At 41.1% G+C, this 14765-nt stretch overlaps 2 protein-coding genes across 4 annotated transcripts; both read left to right on the top strand.

Moving 5' to 3' along the window:
• The first annotated feature begins 533 nt into the window (after positions 1–533).
• Positions 534–8089, top strand: nfe2l3 (nfe2 like bZIP transcription factor 3). Its single transcript, XM_020648044.3, has 5 exons — positions 534–1535; positions 3367–3447; positions 3869–3967; positions 5234–5684; positions 5772–8089. Exons 1-5 carry the CDS (start codon positions 1020–1022, stop codon positions 6539–6541), a joined length of 1917 nt encoding a protein of 638 aa, XP_020503700.2. The 5' UTR covers positions 534–1019; the 3' UTR covers positions 6542–8089.
• Positions 8090–8296: 207 nt separating this feature from the next.
• cbx3a (chromobox homolog 3a (HP1 gamma homolog, Drosophila)) lies at positions 8297–12616 on the top strand. Of its 3 annotated transcripts, none has more exons than XM_020648047.3 (5): positions 8297–8421; positions 9221–9374; positions 9612–9768; positions 11530–11624; positions 11811–12616. In XM_020648047.3, exons 2-5 carry the CDS (start codon positions 9229–9231, stop codon positions 11935–11937), a joined length of 525 nt encoding a protein of 174 aa, XP_020503703.1. In that variant the 5' UTR covers positions 8297–8421; positions 9221–9228; the 3' UTR covers positions 11938–12616. The 3 variants fall into 3 exon arrangements, with proteins under 3 accessions (XP_020503703.1, XP_020503702.1, XP_020503701.1); XM_020648046.3 differs by having other exon boundaries at positions 8321–8461; XM_020648045.3 differs by having other exon boundaries at positions 8363–8603.
• The last annotated feature ends 2149 nt before the right edge of the window (positions 12617–14765 follow it).

Below are 14765 nucleotides of genomic sequence, written 5' to 3'. Positions count from 1 at the left end.
AATACTATTTGATCGCTGATATATGTTGAGTTAAATTTGAGACATGATTGACTGTAATCGTTTTTGTATCCTACAATTTGGCCCTCTGGCAATGAGAATTAAATGAATGTGGCCCTTTGCTGTGACCAAAGTTGCCCATCCCTGATCTAAACGATGGAATCGGTAGAGGTAAAGCTACTTTTTATACCCACTGTTGTGTTTTGGACGCCTTGATCCCACCTTTTACATTTAGTAGCTTAGTAGTAAACAAGTTCAGACTGTAATTCAGCATCTTACCACTAGGCAAAACATGGCCCAATGCAGGTCAGTGGAACAAACATCCCGGAACTGCAGTCTGGCTAAACTCCTGAACAATATATATTAGGATTGATGCACTTTTGAATGTTTGACCTTACTGGTACGTGATCAATTTGTATGTATCTTATATTACATATGTATTTCTGGAGTGATATCGATTTTTATTCTGCTAATGTATCTTTTAATATTGAGCCAGTTGCAAATGGGGTGGGGCCGATGAGGGGAGAGCAACTGTCCATTGGTCCCATTGGTCCAAATAAAAACTGACACGCCTGTCGTCCAATCAGATTCTGTTGTGGTTAGCGCTTTGGTCCACTCTGGATTCGCTATGTAGATCTTGAACCGAAGTTTCCCCAGTAGCAGCACTCTCCGGTGACAGCATTTAGCTTCTCAGATGTTTCATTTTCTGTTTAATTAGCGACGTCAGGAAGGTTTTGAAAGCAGGTGTCACCGACGAATAACTGCGGCGCCGCACGGGAATGAAGAGCAACACTTTTGCTATGTTTGCGCCACGAGCTTCCCGATAACCGGTGATTAAAGCTGATAGCCAAGTGCTAATAGCTAGCATTGCTATCTGTCGCTTTCGCCGGTACGGGCGGACCTCTTTGTCTGACAGGGGAAGGCGTGCTCTTTTGTTAGGCTTTTCCCTTTGTCCGATCGGGAAAGAGGAACTGTCGGGTCAGGATTTCACAATTATCTGCAACTCTGAAAGTATTTAGAAAATGCAAATCGCGAAAAAATACCTCACAGAAGGTCTGATTCAGTTAACAATCTTACTCAGTTTGATTGGAGTCCGTGTTGATATCGACAGCTACTTAAGCGGCTACTACTCGCCTCTGATAGAGATTAACTTAGGTCCTAGCTCTGCTTACACCCAGACACCCTTTCACAGTTTAAGAGACAATCTTGACGGGTACAGTGTTCACCCAAAATGTCCTGAATTGGACTATTTCTTTGCAAGTCGCCGGCTGCTAGACGAGGTAAGAAACCTCGGCTCCCCCCGGTTCCCCACTCAGCTGAACGCATGGCTGGTGCACCAAGTGTCTGCCACTGACAAGGCCGACTGCGGGCCTTCAACCAGCAACAACACTGACACCAGCTCGGGGTTAGAAAGCTCCGGGGACGAGGCCAGTCGTGACAGTGAACACCTGCTAGACAGAGGCCAAGATGTGTGCCAAACACCCGCTGAACGTGGACAAGGGCCTTGTAACGCAGGAGCCTGTGGGGCTCTTAAAGAGGCAAGTGTGTGTGTGATGTAACATCAAGTTGAACAGACTTTGCTACTCATTTAGCTATATGTGCAACAAAAGCAAAAAAATTGGCTGGTAAACTAAAGTAGTAGACAATCTTGGTTGATGCACTGTGTTAAAACCTCTTTAATGTTTATCAGAACAGCTAAAGTTAGCCTTTGCTAACTAGTAGCACCAGCCCCTGTTTATACAATGATGGATGTCAAGCCTATCAGTGACTTACAACAGTAATGTTTCCTGCTGAACCAGGAAACAAGACAACACAAAGTGATAACCTGTTGGAAACATGCATGGTGCCTTCACTTTCATTTTTTGAATGACTTTACCACTGCAGGGTCATACATTTCAATACAGAGATAAACTTATTGCAGAGTTAGATTAGAGCGCTTTGATTCTATATGGTAACCACTAAATATGTTTATACCTTCCTTATTGATAATTAGATACGTAGGTTATCATACAACCAGTGAACAGGACACTCCAGTTTAATGTACAGCATTTAGTATTCGACCGTCCGCTGCACCTGTCACTCTTAACTATGGCGCTTGCTACATTAAACCCCATCTAAATAGTCAGCCCAGTTGATTTAACCTTACAAGTAAGACCCTAATGAGGCCAGTGTGACTACACACAGTTAATGAAGTATTTGACAATGGCTGCACTAACTTCCTGTTGCAAAAATGTTGGTTGAAAATATGTATTGTTTCTTATTTTGTGTAACTGCCATCGTTTTTTTTTTGTGTGACTTCCCTTATGTTCTCTAGGACTGCAATCACACCCAGGCCTTTATATTCAATCCGTTCAGCGATCCAGTTTTTCTCGCTCAGCGTAGAAACAGCTGCTTGGTGTATGTTATGTCCTGGGGGCAGTTGATGTCGCCGTTTTGTGTAACCATATCCCCTGACTACAGACTCAGCCACCAGCTGTGGGCCTTGAGAGGTGGAGGAGTGAGGCTTAGACCCACAACCTGTTTGCTTACACAAAAGCGGTGGTCCATACTCGAACACAGCCGCCTCTCACGGTTCTTGTTCACATGGATAATGTCATATTGACATATCTTTTATCCTTTACTCTCTCTTTTGTAAAAGACATTATAATTCAACGGCTTGTGATGTGGGGTATGATCATTTATGGAATTACAGCATGTCAAAAGAAGGAACAACATCTGTAATATTTCATTAAAGATCAACTACTATCGACATTCAAAAGGCCATTTGTAGCTGAAAAAGCTACGTTAGTACATGTCGACAAGCTCAGACAAAGCTTTGGCAGAAAAGGGCTTTTGTAGAAGAACTGAGTACAGTTTGTCAAAAAGTTTGCCTCTGGCAGTAACGTAAAAGCGATTACAGCAGTCTTTCTCTGCTTGAACCAGGGAGAATCCATCCTCTTATATCACAGTAATATGTCTTTGAAAGACAGCTGGTGACCCAAAAGCAGTACACGGTGTACCAGTGGTGTCTTACAACATGTAACAGTGTTGGGCCCACTTTTAGAGTCTGATTGTAAGATTAATGAATATCTTAAGTCTAACTTTAAATGTGTTTCATGTATGAAACACATTTAAAAATTAATGGCAAAAGGCCTTAACCACAGTCGATGACAGAAGTCAGAGTTAAGTATAATCTGTCTGTCTTATCTCTGAATCTCTCTCCCCCCCTTCCCCCCCGAATCATACAAGTGCTCATAAACAGACCTTTTCTCTTTCAGAAACAGAAGAGTTCTGTTAAAATAATCTGCAATGGCTGGATGTGGGTCACCATACTTGGGATCTAAAAATCTTTGGATGTCAATTAACAAACTGGCTTTCTTTTCTCATCAGGAGAGTGATGCTAAAGTTAAAGAGGAAGAAGAACCTGCCCCTCTCACTCAGCTGGCTCACAGCTCCACGCTGGAGCATGAGGTACGATACTGCTTTGACACCGTTGTCTAGATAGTACCGGTTTTCTAAAGGTAGCTTTACCCATTTTCTTATATTTTATAGTTTTTGTAGGTCTGTCACAAAGTATTTATGAAACAGGCAATTGACAGCATTGAAGATTACAAGTTCCTATTTTTAGCCTAGAAATCACGTTCTGGCATGACTTCACGTCTCATATTGCACCATTCTGATGATATTGAAGATTTGGCAACGCTGTGTGAGATTATGTTACTGCACAATAATGCTTGTATGTCTCTAATAGAAAAAAAAAAGTTTTAAAGTATCTGTTGCTCAAAAGAAAACTTGGACAAAGACACATTTAATCAACATTAAAGGCAAAGCTTGTGCAGAACATACCAGCTACTCTTTCTGTGGTGTTTAATATTGTTTATTCCTCTTTCAGAGTCTGCTTGAAGGCATCACTTCACTGAACATTCTTCCTAGCATTGACATTGACCAGCATTGGAGCAATTTACTCTCTCTGTCTGTTACAGACCTCGACGTAAGTTTTTCCTTCATGTTTATTACATACAGTATGACAAAGGATGAAAAGCTTATTATATTTTTCAAACAATAATTACTTTGCATCTAGTATGTTCTAAAATGTTTTTGGTTGAGTCATATTTGGCTATCCGGTATGAAGAAGAGCATCAAACAGACACTGATTTTTCTGGGGAGGGGCATTTTAGTCTTTATTGGATAGGACAGGTGAAGAGAAACTGGAAATGTTGGGAGGAGAGAGTGGGGGGATTTGGATCCCACGGTTGAAGCGATGAGGATTATAGCCTCTGCACATTTGGCATGCAACACTCTAAGCTAATGTTTCATTCTGTGTTTTTACCCCTGTTAATTACGTGGCCTATTTTGGGGAGTATGAAGGCCCTGACACACCAAGGAGATCGTCGGCCGTTAGTCCTAGTTGGACCGTCGGTGAGCGGTCGTCGCCTCAGTTTTTGCGGTGTGTCCGGCTCCATCGCTACCCGTAAACCCCCGTCTGCGTTCTCTTGGTCGCTGAGAGGGATCTCTCTGATTGGCTGTTCGGAGGTTTCATTTATCTTCAGCTCTCGACCCAGGTTCCCGAAAGCCCCTTGAGCATCCCGCTGTAGTATCCATGCTTTCACCCATTAATGCGGTTTCTCATTATTTTTCACTCTTCTTTTCTTTTTACACTAAGATCCAGGGTTGACAACGCCAGTGCCTTTGTCAACTTTTTATCAGACATTATACTCGATTAATAGGCTACCTATAATACGAGTGGTGCGTGACAGCAGTGTGAAAATGGTCTTATCGCATCATAACAACGAGCTACGGCCGCCCCTCACACACGCACAGAACGTACGTGGTGGTTGGCCGTCGTCTGTAGTCTTTGCGGTGTGTTCCAGTGCAACTTTTTGGCAAAGTCCTGAGGTGAAGCCACAGGCGGCCTTTGTCGCCACTATTTCTATGCTCGCAGATAATTTGGTTACTGGTGAAAATGCTTATGAGCACTGAATACAGAAGGGTCAGTTTGTGACAAATTTTCTGACACATTGGGTTGTCTTATCTAACATATCTATAAAATTGCCAAAAGTGCAGAGATATCATTGACAAGATTTGAACTCATTTCTTCTTCAACTGATGATTCAAACCTTCAACATTTTTTTGCAACCCTCTGAAGCAGGAACCTTCTTTGAATTTGGGGGATTGTCTTTAGTGTGCGATTTGATTAATATATTTTTTTTGTATATAAAAAAAGCACAACGACTAAATTTGCGTTTTTAATGTATAGGACTTGGACTCCCTTGTTTCTGGACGTGTGTCAGACATTGACTCGGACATCACAAGCGCTATCAGCCAGGATGTCAGCTTGCATGATGCCATGGTAACCAATTCAGTGTCTGAAAGAGCTGAGCCCAGGCCAGACACCCAACAACGAAGAATCCTCTTCAGAATGGAATCTACCAGCTCTTCACACTCAGACGTGTCACCAGGGATGGCCCTGGGCCTGGCTGCTCTCCCCTTCGCTTCTGTTTGTAATCTAACTGGAAACGGGGCACTGGGTGGCTGTCTGGATGAGGCCGTGTTTGAACAAATCAATCAGCTGGGCTTGGAAGGCCTGGACACAATGGACACCCAGCTGATGGACTGTCTGGAGGGAATAGACCCACAGGTTCTGGAGGACTTGGACTCAGACTCTGGTCTCTCGTTGGAGAGCAGCTCTGGAGGTCCAGTCTCCCCAGGTTGGTTTATATCTCTACTAATACTTCCAGATGATGTGTTATGAATTGTTTGTCATGCACAGTAATACAACAACTTCTTGCCTGCAGGTTCATCTGAGATGTCATCGTCCTCCAGTTCATATTGTGAGGATGAGTGTGGAGCTACAGGCTACAGCAGCGAGGTGGAGTCAGTTCCCCCTAAGTCTATCACAGACTACACCACGTCGTGGGCCCCCATTGATCTGAGTGAGAGTGTGTGGCATGATCACAGCTACTCGTCTCCTGCTCTCTTCCACCCTCCACCAGTAACATTTCCCCACAAAGGGATCAAAGAGGAGCCCCTCAGCGACGATGAAGGGCCATTTTCGGATGAGCGGGAGATGAGTCGCGATGAGCTTCGTGCCCGTGCCATGTTCATCCCCTTCTCTGTCCTGCAGATCGTGAACATGCCTGTGGAGGAGTTCCTGGAAGTTCTCGATGGCCAGGGCTTCTCCCCTGAACAGGTGACCCTGCTGAGGGACATCCGCAGACGAGGGAAGAACAAGTTGGCAGCACAAAACTGCAGGAAGCGCAAACTAGATGCCATAACAGGGCTCCAAGAGGAGGTGGAAAGGTTGCATGCCCAAAGAGACAGACTGCTGAGGGAGAAACATCTTACAGCCAAGACAATGGGTGCTGTGGGCCAGCAGATAAAGCAACTGACCAGAGACGTCCTGGCCCGACTCAGGGATGATTCAGGACAGCCCCTGAACCCGGAAAGATTCACCCTGCAGTGCGGGGCTAACGGGAGGGTTGTAGTTCAGCCCGTGAGAAGACCTGCTGTCTCCACATCTACTGGCAACAAAACAGACAAGAGAAAGAAGGAGAAGAAGCAATGATGCAGTATTTCCAGTTTGGACTTGGGTTTTTCTGAAAATTTCTGAACTTACTTGCCTGACTGGTTTTGGGATCTCCTCTTCTGTCAAAGTGGGTGTGGATTCACTAATGCGGGGAGGCTAAATCTGCAAAAGCTGCAAAAAGAAATGAAATTCAGAACATCAAAACAAAAATCTTTGTAAATATAACTTCTCGCGTGAAAAATGTAGCCTACACACTGGACATTCTTTGCTCAATTAAGATGCACAAGGCATCACAGGGCAGTGTAAGGGAAGAGCGATGCTGCAGACAATGCTACCAGTCTCTCTTTGTGCCTCTTAATATTAAAGTAATGAGTCTAACTTTTACCGACAAGCATTCATGTCTAACATCAACATGGCCAGCATTTTGACAGTTACTTGATAGAGATCTTGGTGGAGGCCTCTATTTTTTTTCATGTAATCTTGCCCCTCAATGTATACCTACTCAGTATAAGGAGGAGGTTAAACTTGTATTTATTAAAGTTTCTGAGGTTCCAGAAATGCTAATATGCATCATGGGACCATCAAGGGCAGTAATGTTTTTTTTTCTTCCTCATAAGGGTAAGTCTATTTCAAAATGGTATGAATATTACCCAGCTGAAGTTTACAGATTTGTTTCAGATATTTGAGGGCATGTACTGTTCGGTAGAAGTGTGAACTGAAATGTTTAAAAAAAAGAGGAAAAAGATTTTGTGTTTTTTTCTTATGTCTTGATGACATATGATTATACCAATGATTAATCTGACATGGCCTTAGTTTGCATTGGAGAAGTGTTTTGAATATTGTGTGCTTACATGATCCACATATGCACATTGTCTAGATTAAAAAAAAAAAAAAAAGAGGCTACCATTTTATGGTTTAAGTTCATTTTGGATAATTTGTTTCAAGCACAATTTTGCTTAACCCTTTAATTTGAATTATTTGAGAGTTGTTGCAAGATTATATTCTACCTCACTTTTACTTTGTGTTCTAGATCTTGGTAAATTAAAAAAAAAAAAAAAAAAATTAGGCCAATGGAAGTGCACTCATTTACTATACATTTTTCATTAACAAAAATTGCCCAAAAATTGGACCATTACCAACCGATTTCTGAAAAGTCAAAAACAATCACAATTATATAACCGGATAACATGTTGCTTTTTATATAAATGAGATTCTTTGAGGGTTGAATAAAGTATTTAGTAAAATTGTCATCTTAATGCACACCACTTAATACAGGCAAGTGAGCAAGCGAAGTGCAGAATAGTGAAGAGTGCGACTCTTTGTTTTTTTTGTAAGTCCCTAAAAATTTCTATTTAATTTTCTGGTTTGACCAAGTTTACTTTGCTGTTTGTATAAATTTTCAACTTTTTTTTTTTTTCTCTGTTGCTGAGGGCAAATGTTTGATTGCATGGTGATTGTTGAATGATGATGATAGAATGATTTTGCTTCAGGGTTTTGAAAATGCTCTTGCAAATATTGTTTTTTTTTCTGATTTAAAAAAAAAAAAGAAAAACAAATAAACACCGCCTCATTCTTGTGTCACTGTTTGGAATAGCGTCCCCTCTTGAAAATCGAGCTCTGATTACCTTAAAACTGCGTACTACTTTTTGACTCTCTAATGGGAAGCCACTCATGTACATTAAAAATATGCTGAGAAAGGTCCACTTCAATATATTCAGACTGCAGGACCGTGTTCGGGTTCATTCACAACCTTAGAAGAGCTGAAACGAAATTGTACCAAGCCATGATACGCAGAGGTAAAAAAAAAAAGAAAAAAAAAGCGAAGTGCGTTTTCCTTCCAGTGTTCCGTAGATAAACCACGGCTTTTTGGCGCCCGCCCAGTGCTGCAGACAAGAGCTAAAGCAAGTGTTGACCGCGTGGTAAGGAGTCATCACAGAAACGATAACTCTCGTCCTTAGGGTGCGTATGCAGAAGCTTACTGTAAACGCTGCACCGTGCAAAACTTTGCATACATCTTTTGTTGCTTGATCCAAACAAGCTAGCGGAAGCTGTGTTTTACAAGTTGGACTTCGAGGCAGGCCAAGCAGTTTGAGCAGAAAGAGTGAGCCACAATGTTAACAAAAACAGTGTTAACTAACCCTATCTATCACATTTAACACTGTTCACCTGTGTAAATTGTCGATGTGTGCTAATTAATGTCACTGCTGAAATGTATTTACCACGTTAACATCAGCTAGCTACAAGTTTAAGCGTATATTGTTTGATTTGGTTTCATCTCGGCTTTTTTTTTTTTTTAGGTTATTTGAGCCTTTTTGTTCCGGCGAGCATTCCTTATACATCATCACACGTTTTTAGAAATGCTAATGTTAAAACAACAACTTGTGCTTCAGGTTGTGCTCTTTATGAAATGCATCTTAATTAACAATGTTTCGCAGTTGATTTATTGAAGTTAAGAAAATCGCATTTAATGCCTAGGCCTGAAATAATAACAGCTAACGCTACAGCTAGCACGAAGGCTAATGTGCATAACGCCATCTCTGAAATGAGCTAATTTTGAAATATTTCCATCGTTTAAAAACTTAGCTTACTCGATATGTAGCACATCGATTTAATCGGTTTTTTTGTGTACCCGTACAGGCTGCATTTTCGTGCATTTTTTATTTATTTTTTTATTCAATGATTGTGCTGGCTAAAGTGTACTCGCTTCCTTGTTCTCAGTGCACAACATGGGCAAGAAGCAGAATACCAAGGGTAAGAAGGACGCACAGGAGACTCAGGAGGAACCTGAGGAATTTGTTGTGGAAAAAGTACTCGACCAACGTATTGTCAATGGCAAAGTAGAGTTCTTCCTGAAGTGGAAAGGATTTACAGAGTGAGTTACCCTGGACACCTGACCCCCCCGCTGAGCTGGAAGTGCTTCCCTGGTATGGGGTTGTGCTATGCTTTTGTTCATAGTCAATTCATTTGCATGGTTATGCTGCTATTTGAAGTAAAAAAAAAAACACACAAAAAAAAACTTAACGTCATTGTTTTCATCTGTTTGAATGGAAACTGGTGGCAAAGGAGGCTTTGATGTGCAAATGCTCACCCCCTTCTCCTGCTTCTGTAGTGCAGACAATACCTGGGAGCCAGAGGAGAACCTGGACTGTCCGGAGCTGATATCAGGCTTTTTGGAGGCACAGAAGAACGTTAAGGAGAAGCCTGCACCCGTAAAGAGGAAGGCGTCAACAGATGAGCCTGAAACAGAAGCCAAGAAGAAGGATGTGGTGAGTATATTTGTTGCTTGGCATGCTTATCTAACCTCAGGGGCTATACTACTTGAACTAAGAAGTGAGACTCCTTCACATAGTTTCTCATGTGTAGGCACGAAAATGCATTATGAAGCAAATGTTGGCACAATTTGAAGTGTAGAGGGGTCAGATGTTTGCATTTCCTTGTGTCAAAAAAACACAATGTTGCAGTTAACTTTTTTTATTCAGTTCTACTCTCCTAAATCCTTCAGGGCCTCATTTGGCCACAAAACAGCCAATTGAATAGTCCCAATAAAAGCCTTGGTAATTAAACCAATAAATGCATTCAGTAAAAACCACCATGGGTTAAATAGCTGTACATGCCTTAAAATCAGTTAAAGGCTTTTTATGCGTTTTTTTTTTTTTATCCAGTTGTGTTAGCATGCTAATGCTAGCGATCTTTATTATGCTTGTATCTTTACACTGCATGTAAATTTACCTGAAATGAGCGTGATCTAGAAACACAGTTAAGCAGTGAGTACAGTATGTTATTCTTCTTTTCTCTAGTCCCTCAATTAAACAACTTTTATACGTGAGGGGAGGAGTCATCCGCCATCACGGCGATGTAAACAAACTGAAGATAGGACTCTGAAAACATCACAGACAGTGGGACTCGGGTGTTACACTCATTGTAGACAGTCATTACTCAGAGTTAATTTCAGAGGATATACTTGATTTCTGTTACACAATCATTTTAGGTAATAGATAATAATTTTTGTTATAAATAATTTTGTGTAGGCACTATATAAAATCAAGATAACAATTTCCCATACTTCTGACCACACCATTTTTTTTAGGTGCGGTGGCTTAAGCCCCGTTTCCACCAAGCAGTTCATTTCGGTTCGTCACTGTACGGCACACATTTTGTGGCGTTTCCACTATCAAAAGTCGAGAAAGGTCCCCAAATTACCGTCCCGTACCGTGCTACTTTTTGCTACCCTTCTGTTGGGGTGCTAAGTCTACCAATCCGACCCGAAAAGGTGGCGCTAAACACTGCAGTCCGTTGATTGGTCGAAAGAATCGCCACTTCCTGTGCGACAGCGGTAATAGAGGACCGATGTATTTTTCCTCGCAGCACACAGCCTCGTCTGAAACAAAGCTTCATTGCGTTTTGTAACAAAGAATCATAAGCCAATGAGAGAGACCACATATTGCTGGATGTCCTCCATTGTTGCTCTTTGTTTACTGTGCTGTGTTCTTCTCTGTCAAATTTATTAGCGGGGGGTGTACTGTGTCGCACTGCTATGATGTCACGCTATTACGGCATCCGGCTTACATGCCGCCTACCAAAAAGAGTACGGTAACTACGGTTGGCTGTGGAAACGCAAACAGGATCAGGATTTACCGTACCAAACTGTACTGATCCATACCGGACAGCTCGGTGGAAATGGGGCTTTAGTGGTAGCACCTGTTGTCTTTTAACTGAAAGGTTTTGGTGTTAGGTTTCCAGCTCCTGCAAAGTGTCCTTGGGCAAGATGAAATCCAAATTGCTCCGGCTGCTATGTCAGCGTGTGATGTCACTGAATGGTAAAGCCCTTTTGAACGAAACATTTTTTTTTAGTGGTCCGAAGACGAGAAAAGTGCTATACAAGTCCAAATTTACACCTCAAATTGTTAGAGCACCATTGTTAGTTAAAACATATAGTATCAATAAATGTCAAGGAAACTAAACTTATCCTAGTCTGTCAGACTCAAAGTGTTTAAAAAAAAAAAAAAATCTGTTGTCATTGTGTACAGCCGGAGAAACCACGTGGCTTTGCAAGGAACCTCGAACCAGAACGCATCATTGGCGCGACTGACAGTAGTGGGGAGTTGATGTTCTTGATGAAATGGTGAGTACAGAAGACAATGATCTTTTGTTATCATTCTATTATTATCTCCCTCAAAAAGATGTGAAATGTAAATTTAGAGGCTGTTGTGACAGAATGTTCACCCAGATAAGCGGTGAACCTGAAGCGATAGGTGAGGGATTTGCATCAGGGATTTCTTTCCTCATAACGTCTCTCCTCTGTCTTTAGGAAAGACTCAGACGAAGCAGACTTGGTCCCGGCGCGTGAGGCCAACACTCGTTGCCCTCAGGTGGTAATTTCTTTCTATGAGGAGAGACTGACGTGGCACGCCTGTCCGGAGGATGAAGCTCAGTAGTTCTTCCTCTGGTCTCTGCAGTTCCTTGGACCAACTTCGCCCCTTTCCTCAGGATGGAATTTTCTCCTCTGGCTTGCCTTTTAGTTTTAGTGAACTTAGTTATTCTCTTGGAGATGTTTCAACACTCGCAATGTGTGCAGCAGTCAAGGAGAGTTATTTTGTACATATGAGCTGGATGGATTGTAAAGAGAGCAGGTGATGGTGTTTTCATGTATTCTTCTTCCAGCATCATTACAGTTTGATGTGAAGGGAGTTTAGTTAAACCAAACTCTTAAATAGAAGCCACCAATGCCCATATTAATAAAAAGTCAAAATGTTGTGTATTCTAAATTGCTTTTTGGTCTGTCAACTGTTGGCCACCTTTTGTCTTGAAGACTTTTTGATCGTTGTGTTTTTTTCCACACTTCTGCTCTGAACCTGCTTTTTGTATACTGGGCCTGTAAATATAATTTGATGTTCTAATAAAGGTTTTATGTTACCAAATTCAACTGGAAGTAACTTAAGCAAAACATAGTCATAGTTTACTCTAGGTGAAATGTTGGTGTGATGTATACAACTTAACTTAGTTTTGGTACACAGAAATTGTTGAAATTTGAGACCTTTTGAAAATAAGAGTTTGCATATTGAAATTGTTAAGAAAGGGTTTTTGAAACTTGAACATTAAATGTATTTTACTATTGCATGTTTCCTGGATAACGTTTTCAAAGTTCACTTTCTGTTGCACTCTGGGTTTATTCTGGTATTGTAAGGTGGACCATTTATAAGATTGTCCATGTGTGTAAGTACTCACCTTAAAAGGATTACCTTGGTTTTAAAAATGTATATTAGTGGGGCACTGGTAGCCTGGTGGTTAATCCATGGAGGCTGTTGTCCTTCAATAATAGCTGCCGGGTTTGAATCTGACCTGTGGTTCTTTCCCTGCTATCCACTCTACTTTCTCTAAATAAAGGCAGCAAAATAAAAACCCCAAAATCAAGCTTTAAAAAAAATTACATTAGTTTCTTTTTAACAGAGGAATCAAGAAGCATTTCAGCTGACTGGAGTTTAACTCGATGTTTCACCTGAAGCATTATCCTGGTTTCCTTTTGTTTTCCTCACACAATGGGTCAACACCTCTTGGAGAAATCTGCTTCAGTCCTGGAGAGCTGTGGTAGGACGCAGGCCGTTAATGCACCATAGTTTGTAAGGAGATTTTTGCAAAGTTAAAAAAGGAAAACATGTAAGGGAAACTTAAGGTGCACTCGGATCCAACATCATTGTAATGACCAAAAATTACAGGATCTTATTGGACCAGACACAGAATGAATACTGTTAGAGCAAACAATGAAACACCCTTTAAGTTTTTCATTGAGTCCAGATCAAACATGGCACAGTCATATGTGAAGTGCTGACCTTTGGTATGTGCTCACGTACCTCCACCTGTGTCCAACTATTTGATCTGCTTTTTAATACTTCAAAGGTTTTAAGGTAGTATTTTGACATGGAGAGATTCCAAGTCACTTCTCATGATTCATTGCGTTCTTTAAAACCCTGATTTCCCCCAGTGTGATCAGAGCAAGTCCTTATTTTCTATCGAAGATTTTTTTAAGTGCAGGACTTACTTTGATAACAGAATGTCTTTCAGCATTTCTTTTTCCAGAGTAAATCTGCAGTTATGGGGTGTCTCTCCTGGGACTTGTCACCAGATGGCAGGGCTCTGCAGCTGTTGGGTGGAGTCTTGTGACTGGCATTAGGGCATGGGAGATGGACTTTACACCCTTGAGCATTAGTGTAAATGACGTTTCTAAGGCAACCAGGTTATTTTCAGTTTTCACTGGGGAGAAAAAACCCTGGGATATCTCTGAACAATTGTAGTGAGAGCAGGCACTCACTGTCTTTCCAAATATTTCTGAGAAGGATGACAAATGAACGTGTTCCTCAGAATGTTTGTAGGAACCACTATTGCGACAACAATACCATATTAAATACTCCATATAAGGGTTTATAAAAGTTTAATGTTTATGTTATAAATCCACATGCTATGTCCACTTTGCCCCTTAACTCTGAGATGGAATAAATCCAAAGATACAGGTTCATGCAGTCATTCTGTGTTTTAAGAAAACTATCAAAAGGTTTTGTTGCTGTGGAGAAAGTTAAGACGTTATCCTTAAATTCATTGGACAGCTTGAGGTCAAGCTAATCTTGATTAAATCAATCCTCGTATCTGTGCAGCTTAGTCCGCCTCTGTATGCAAATATCAGAAGTCTCAGCACACATGAGACCTGTACAAGAGTCCAAACATCAACACACATCCAAACGCACATTTTCTGACAACTTAGCTGTTTTTTTTTAATTCAACAAGGTTTAGCTAATAATCATTCAAAGGAAATTGAAATGGCACAGTCGCTATGATTAAATTCGAGACACCTTTTCTAACACTGAACCTGATCACATAAATCTTTTTCTGTTATTTTATCATGTGAAATACTTAGCAATGTGTAATACACATCGTTTATTGTATCGTATTTTATCTCACCATATTTCTGATTGTTATTCTGGTTTATATTGTTGCAAGAGAAACTTTATGCTAACAAACTAGTAGATCTGAGATGTATTAATGTAAACCTCAGAGGTCTATATGTGATTGGGGAAAGGGGACTTTGTGTGCCATAGCAAGAATGTATTACCGGGTTGTTATCCCAAGCTTTGTTTGTACAGCAGATGTTGGTTGTCCTCCAGAATAAAGGAGCCCTTTCCTGAGTCAGTATTGTCTGAATAACTTTTTATATTGCACTTATCAGCCACAGCCAGACTATCAGACTATCTATAGACTTCATCACAAAGGAAAC

This window comes from Labrus bergylta, chromosome 19 (assembly GCF_963930695.1).
Source record: "Labrus bergylta chromosome 19, fLabBer1.1, whole genome shotgun sequence".
NCBI lineage: Eukaryota > Metazoa > Chordata > Actinopteri > Labriformes > Labridae > Labrus > Labrus bergylta.
This window is presented reverse-complemented; position numbering and strand designations above follow the sequence as displayed.

What these genes read in the sequence shown, in the direction of transcription:
- nfe2l3 (XM_020648044.3), top strand. Translation starts at nt 1,020, where the DNA reads ATGCAAATCGCGAAAAAATACCTCACAGAAGGTCTGATTCAGTTAACA. An exon ending in GCTCCACGCTGGAGCATGAG is followed by an intron (nt 3,448 to 3,868) that starts GTACGATACTGC and finishes TTCCTCTTTCAG; the next exon opens with AGTCTGCTTGAAGGCATCAC. An exon ending in TGTCTGTTACAGACCTCGAC is followed by an intron (nt 3,968 to 5,233) that starts GTAAGTTTTTCC and finishes TTTAATGTATAG; the next exon opens with GACTTGGACTCCCTTGTTTC.
- cbx3a (XM_020648045.3), top strand. An exon ending in AAGTGGAAAGGATTTACAGA is followed by an intron (nt 9,375 to 9,611) that starts GTGAGTTACCCT and finishes CTGCTTCTGTAG; the next exon opens with TGCAGACAATACCTGGGAGC. An exon ending in AAGCCAAGAAGAAGGATGTG is followed by an intron (nt 9,769 to 11,529) that starts GTGAGTATATTT and finishes CATTGTGTACAG; the next exon opens with CCGGAGAAACCACGTGGCTT.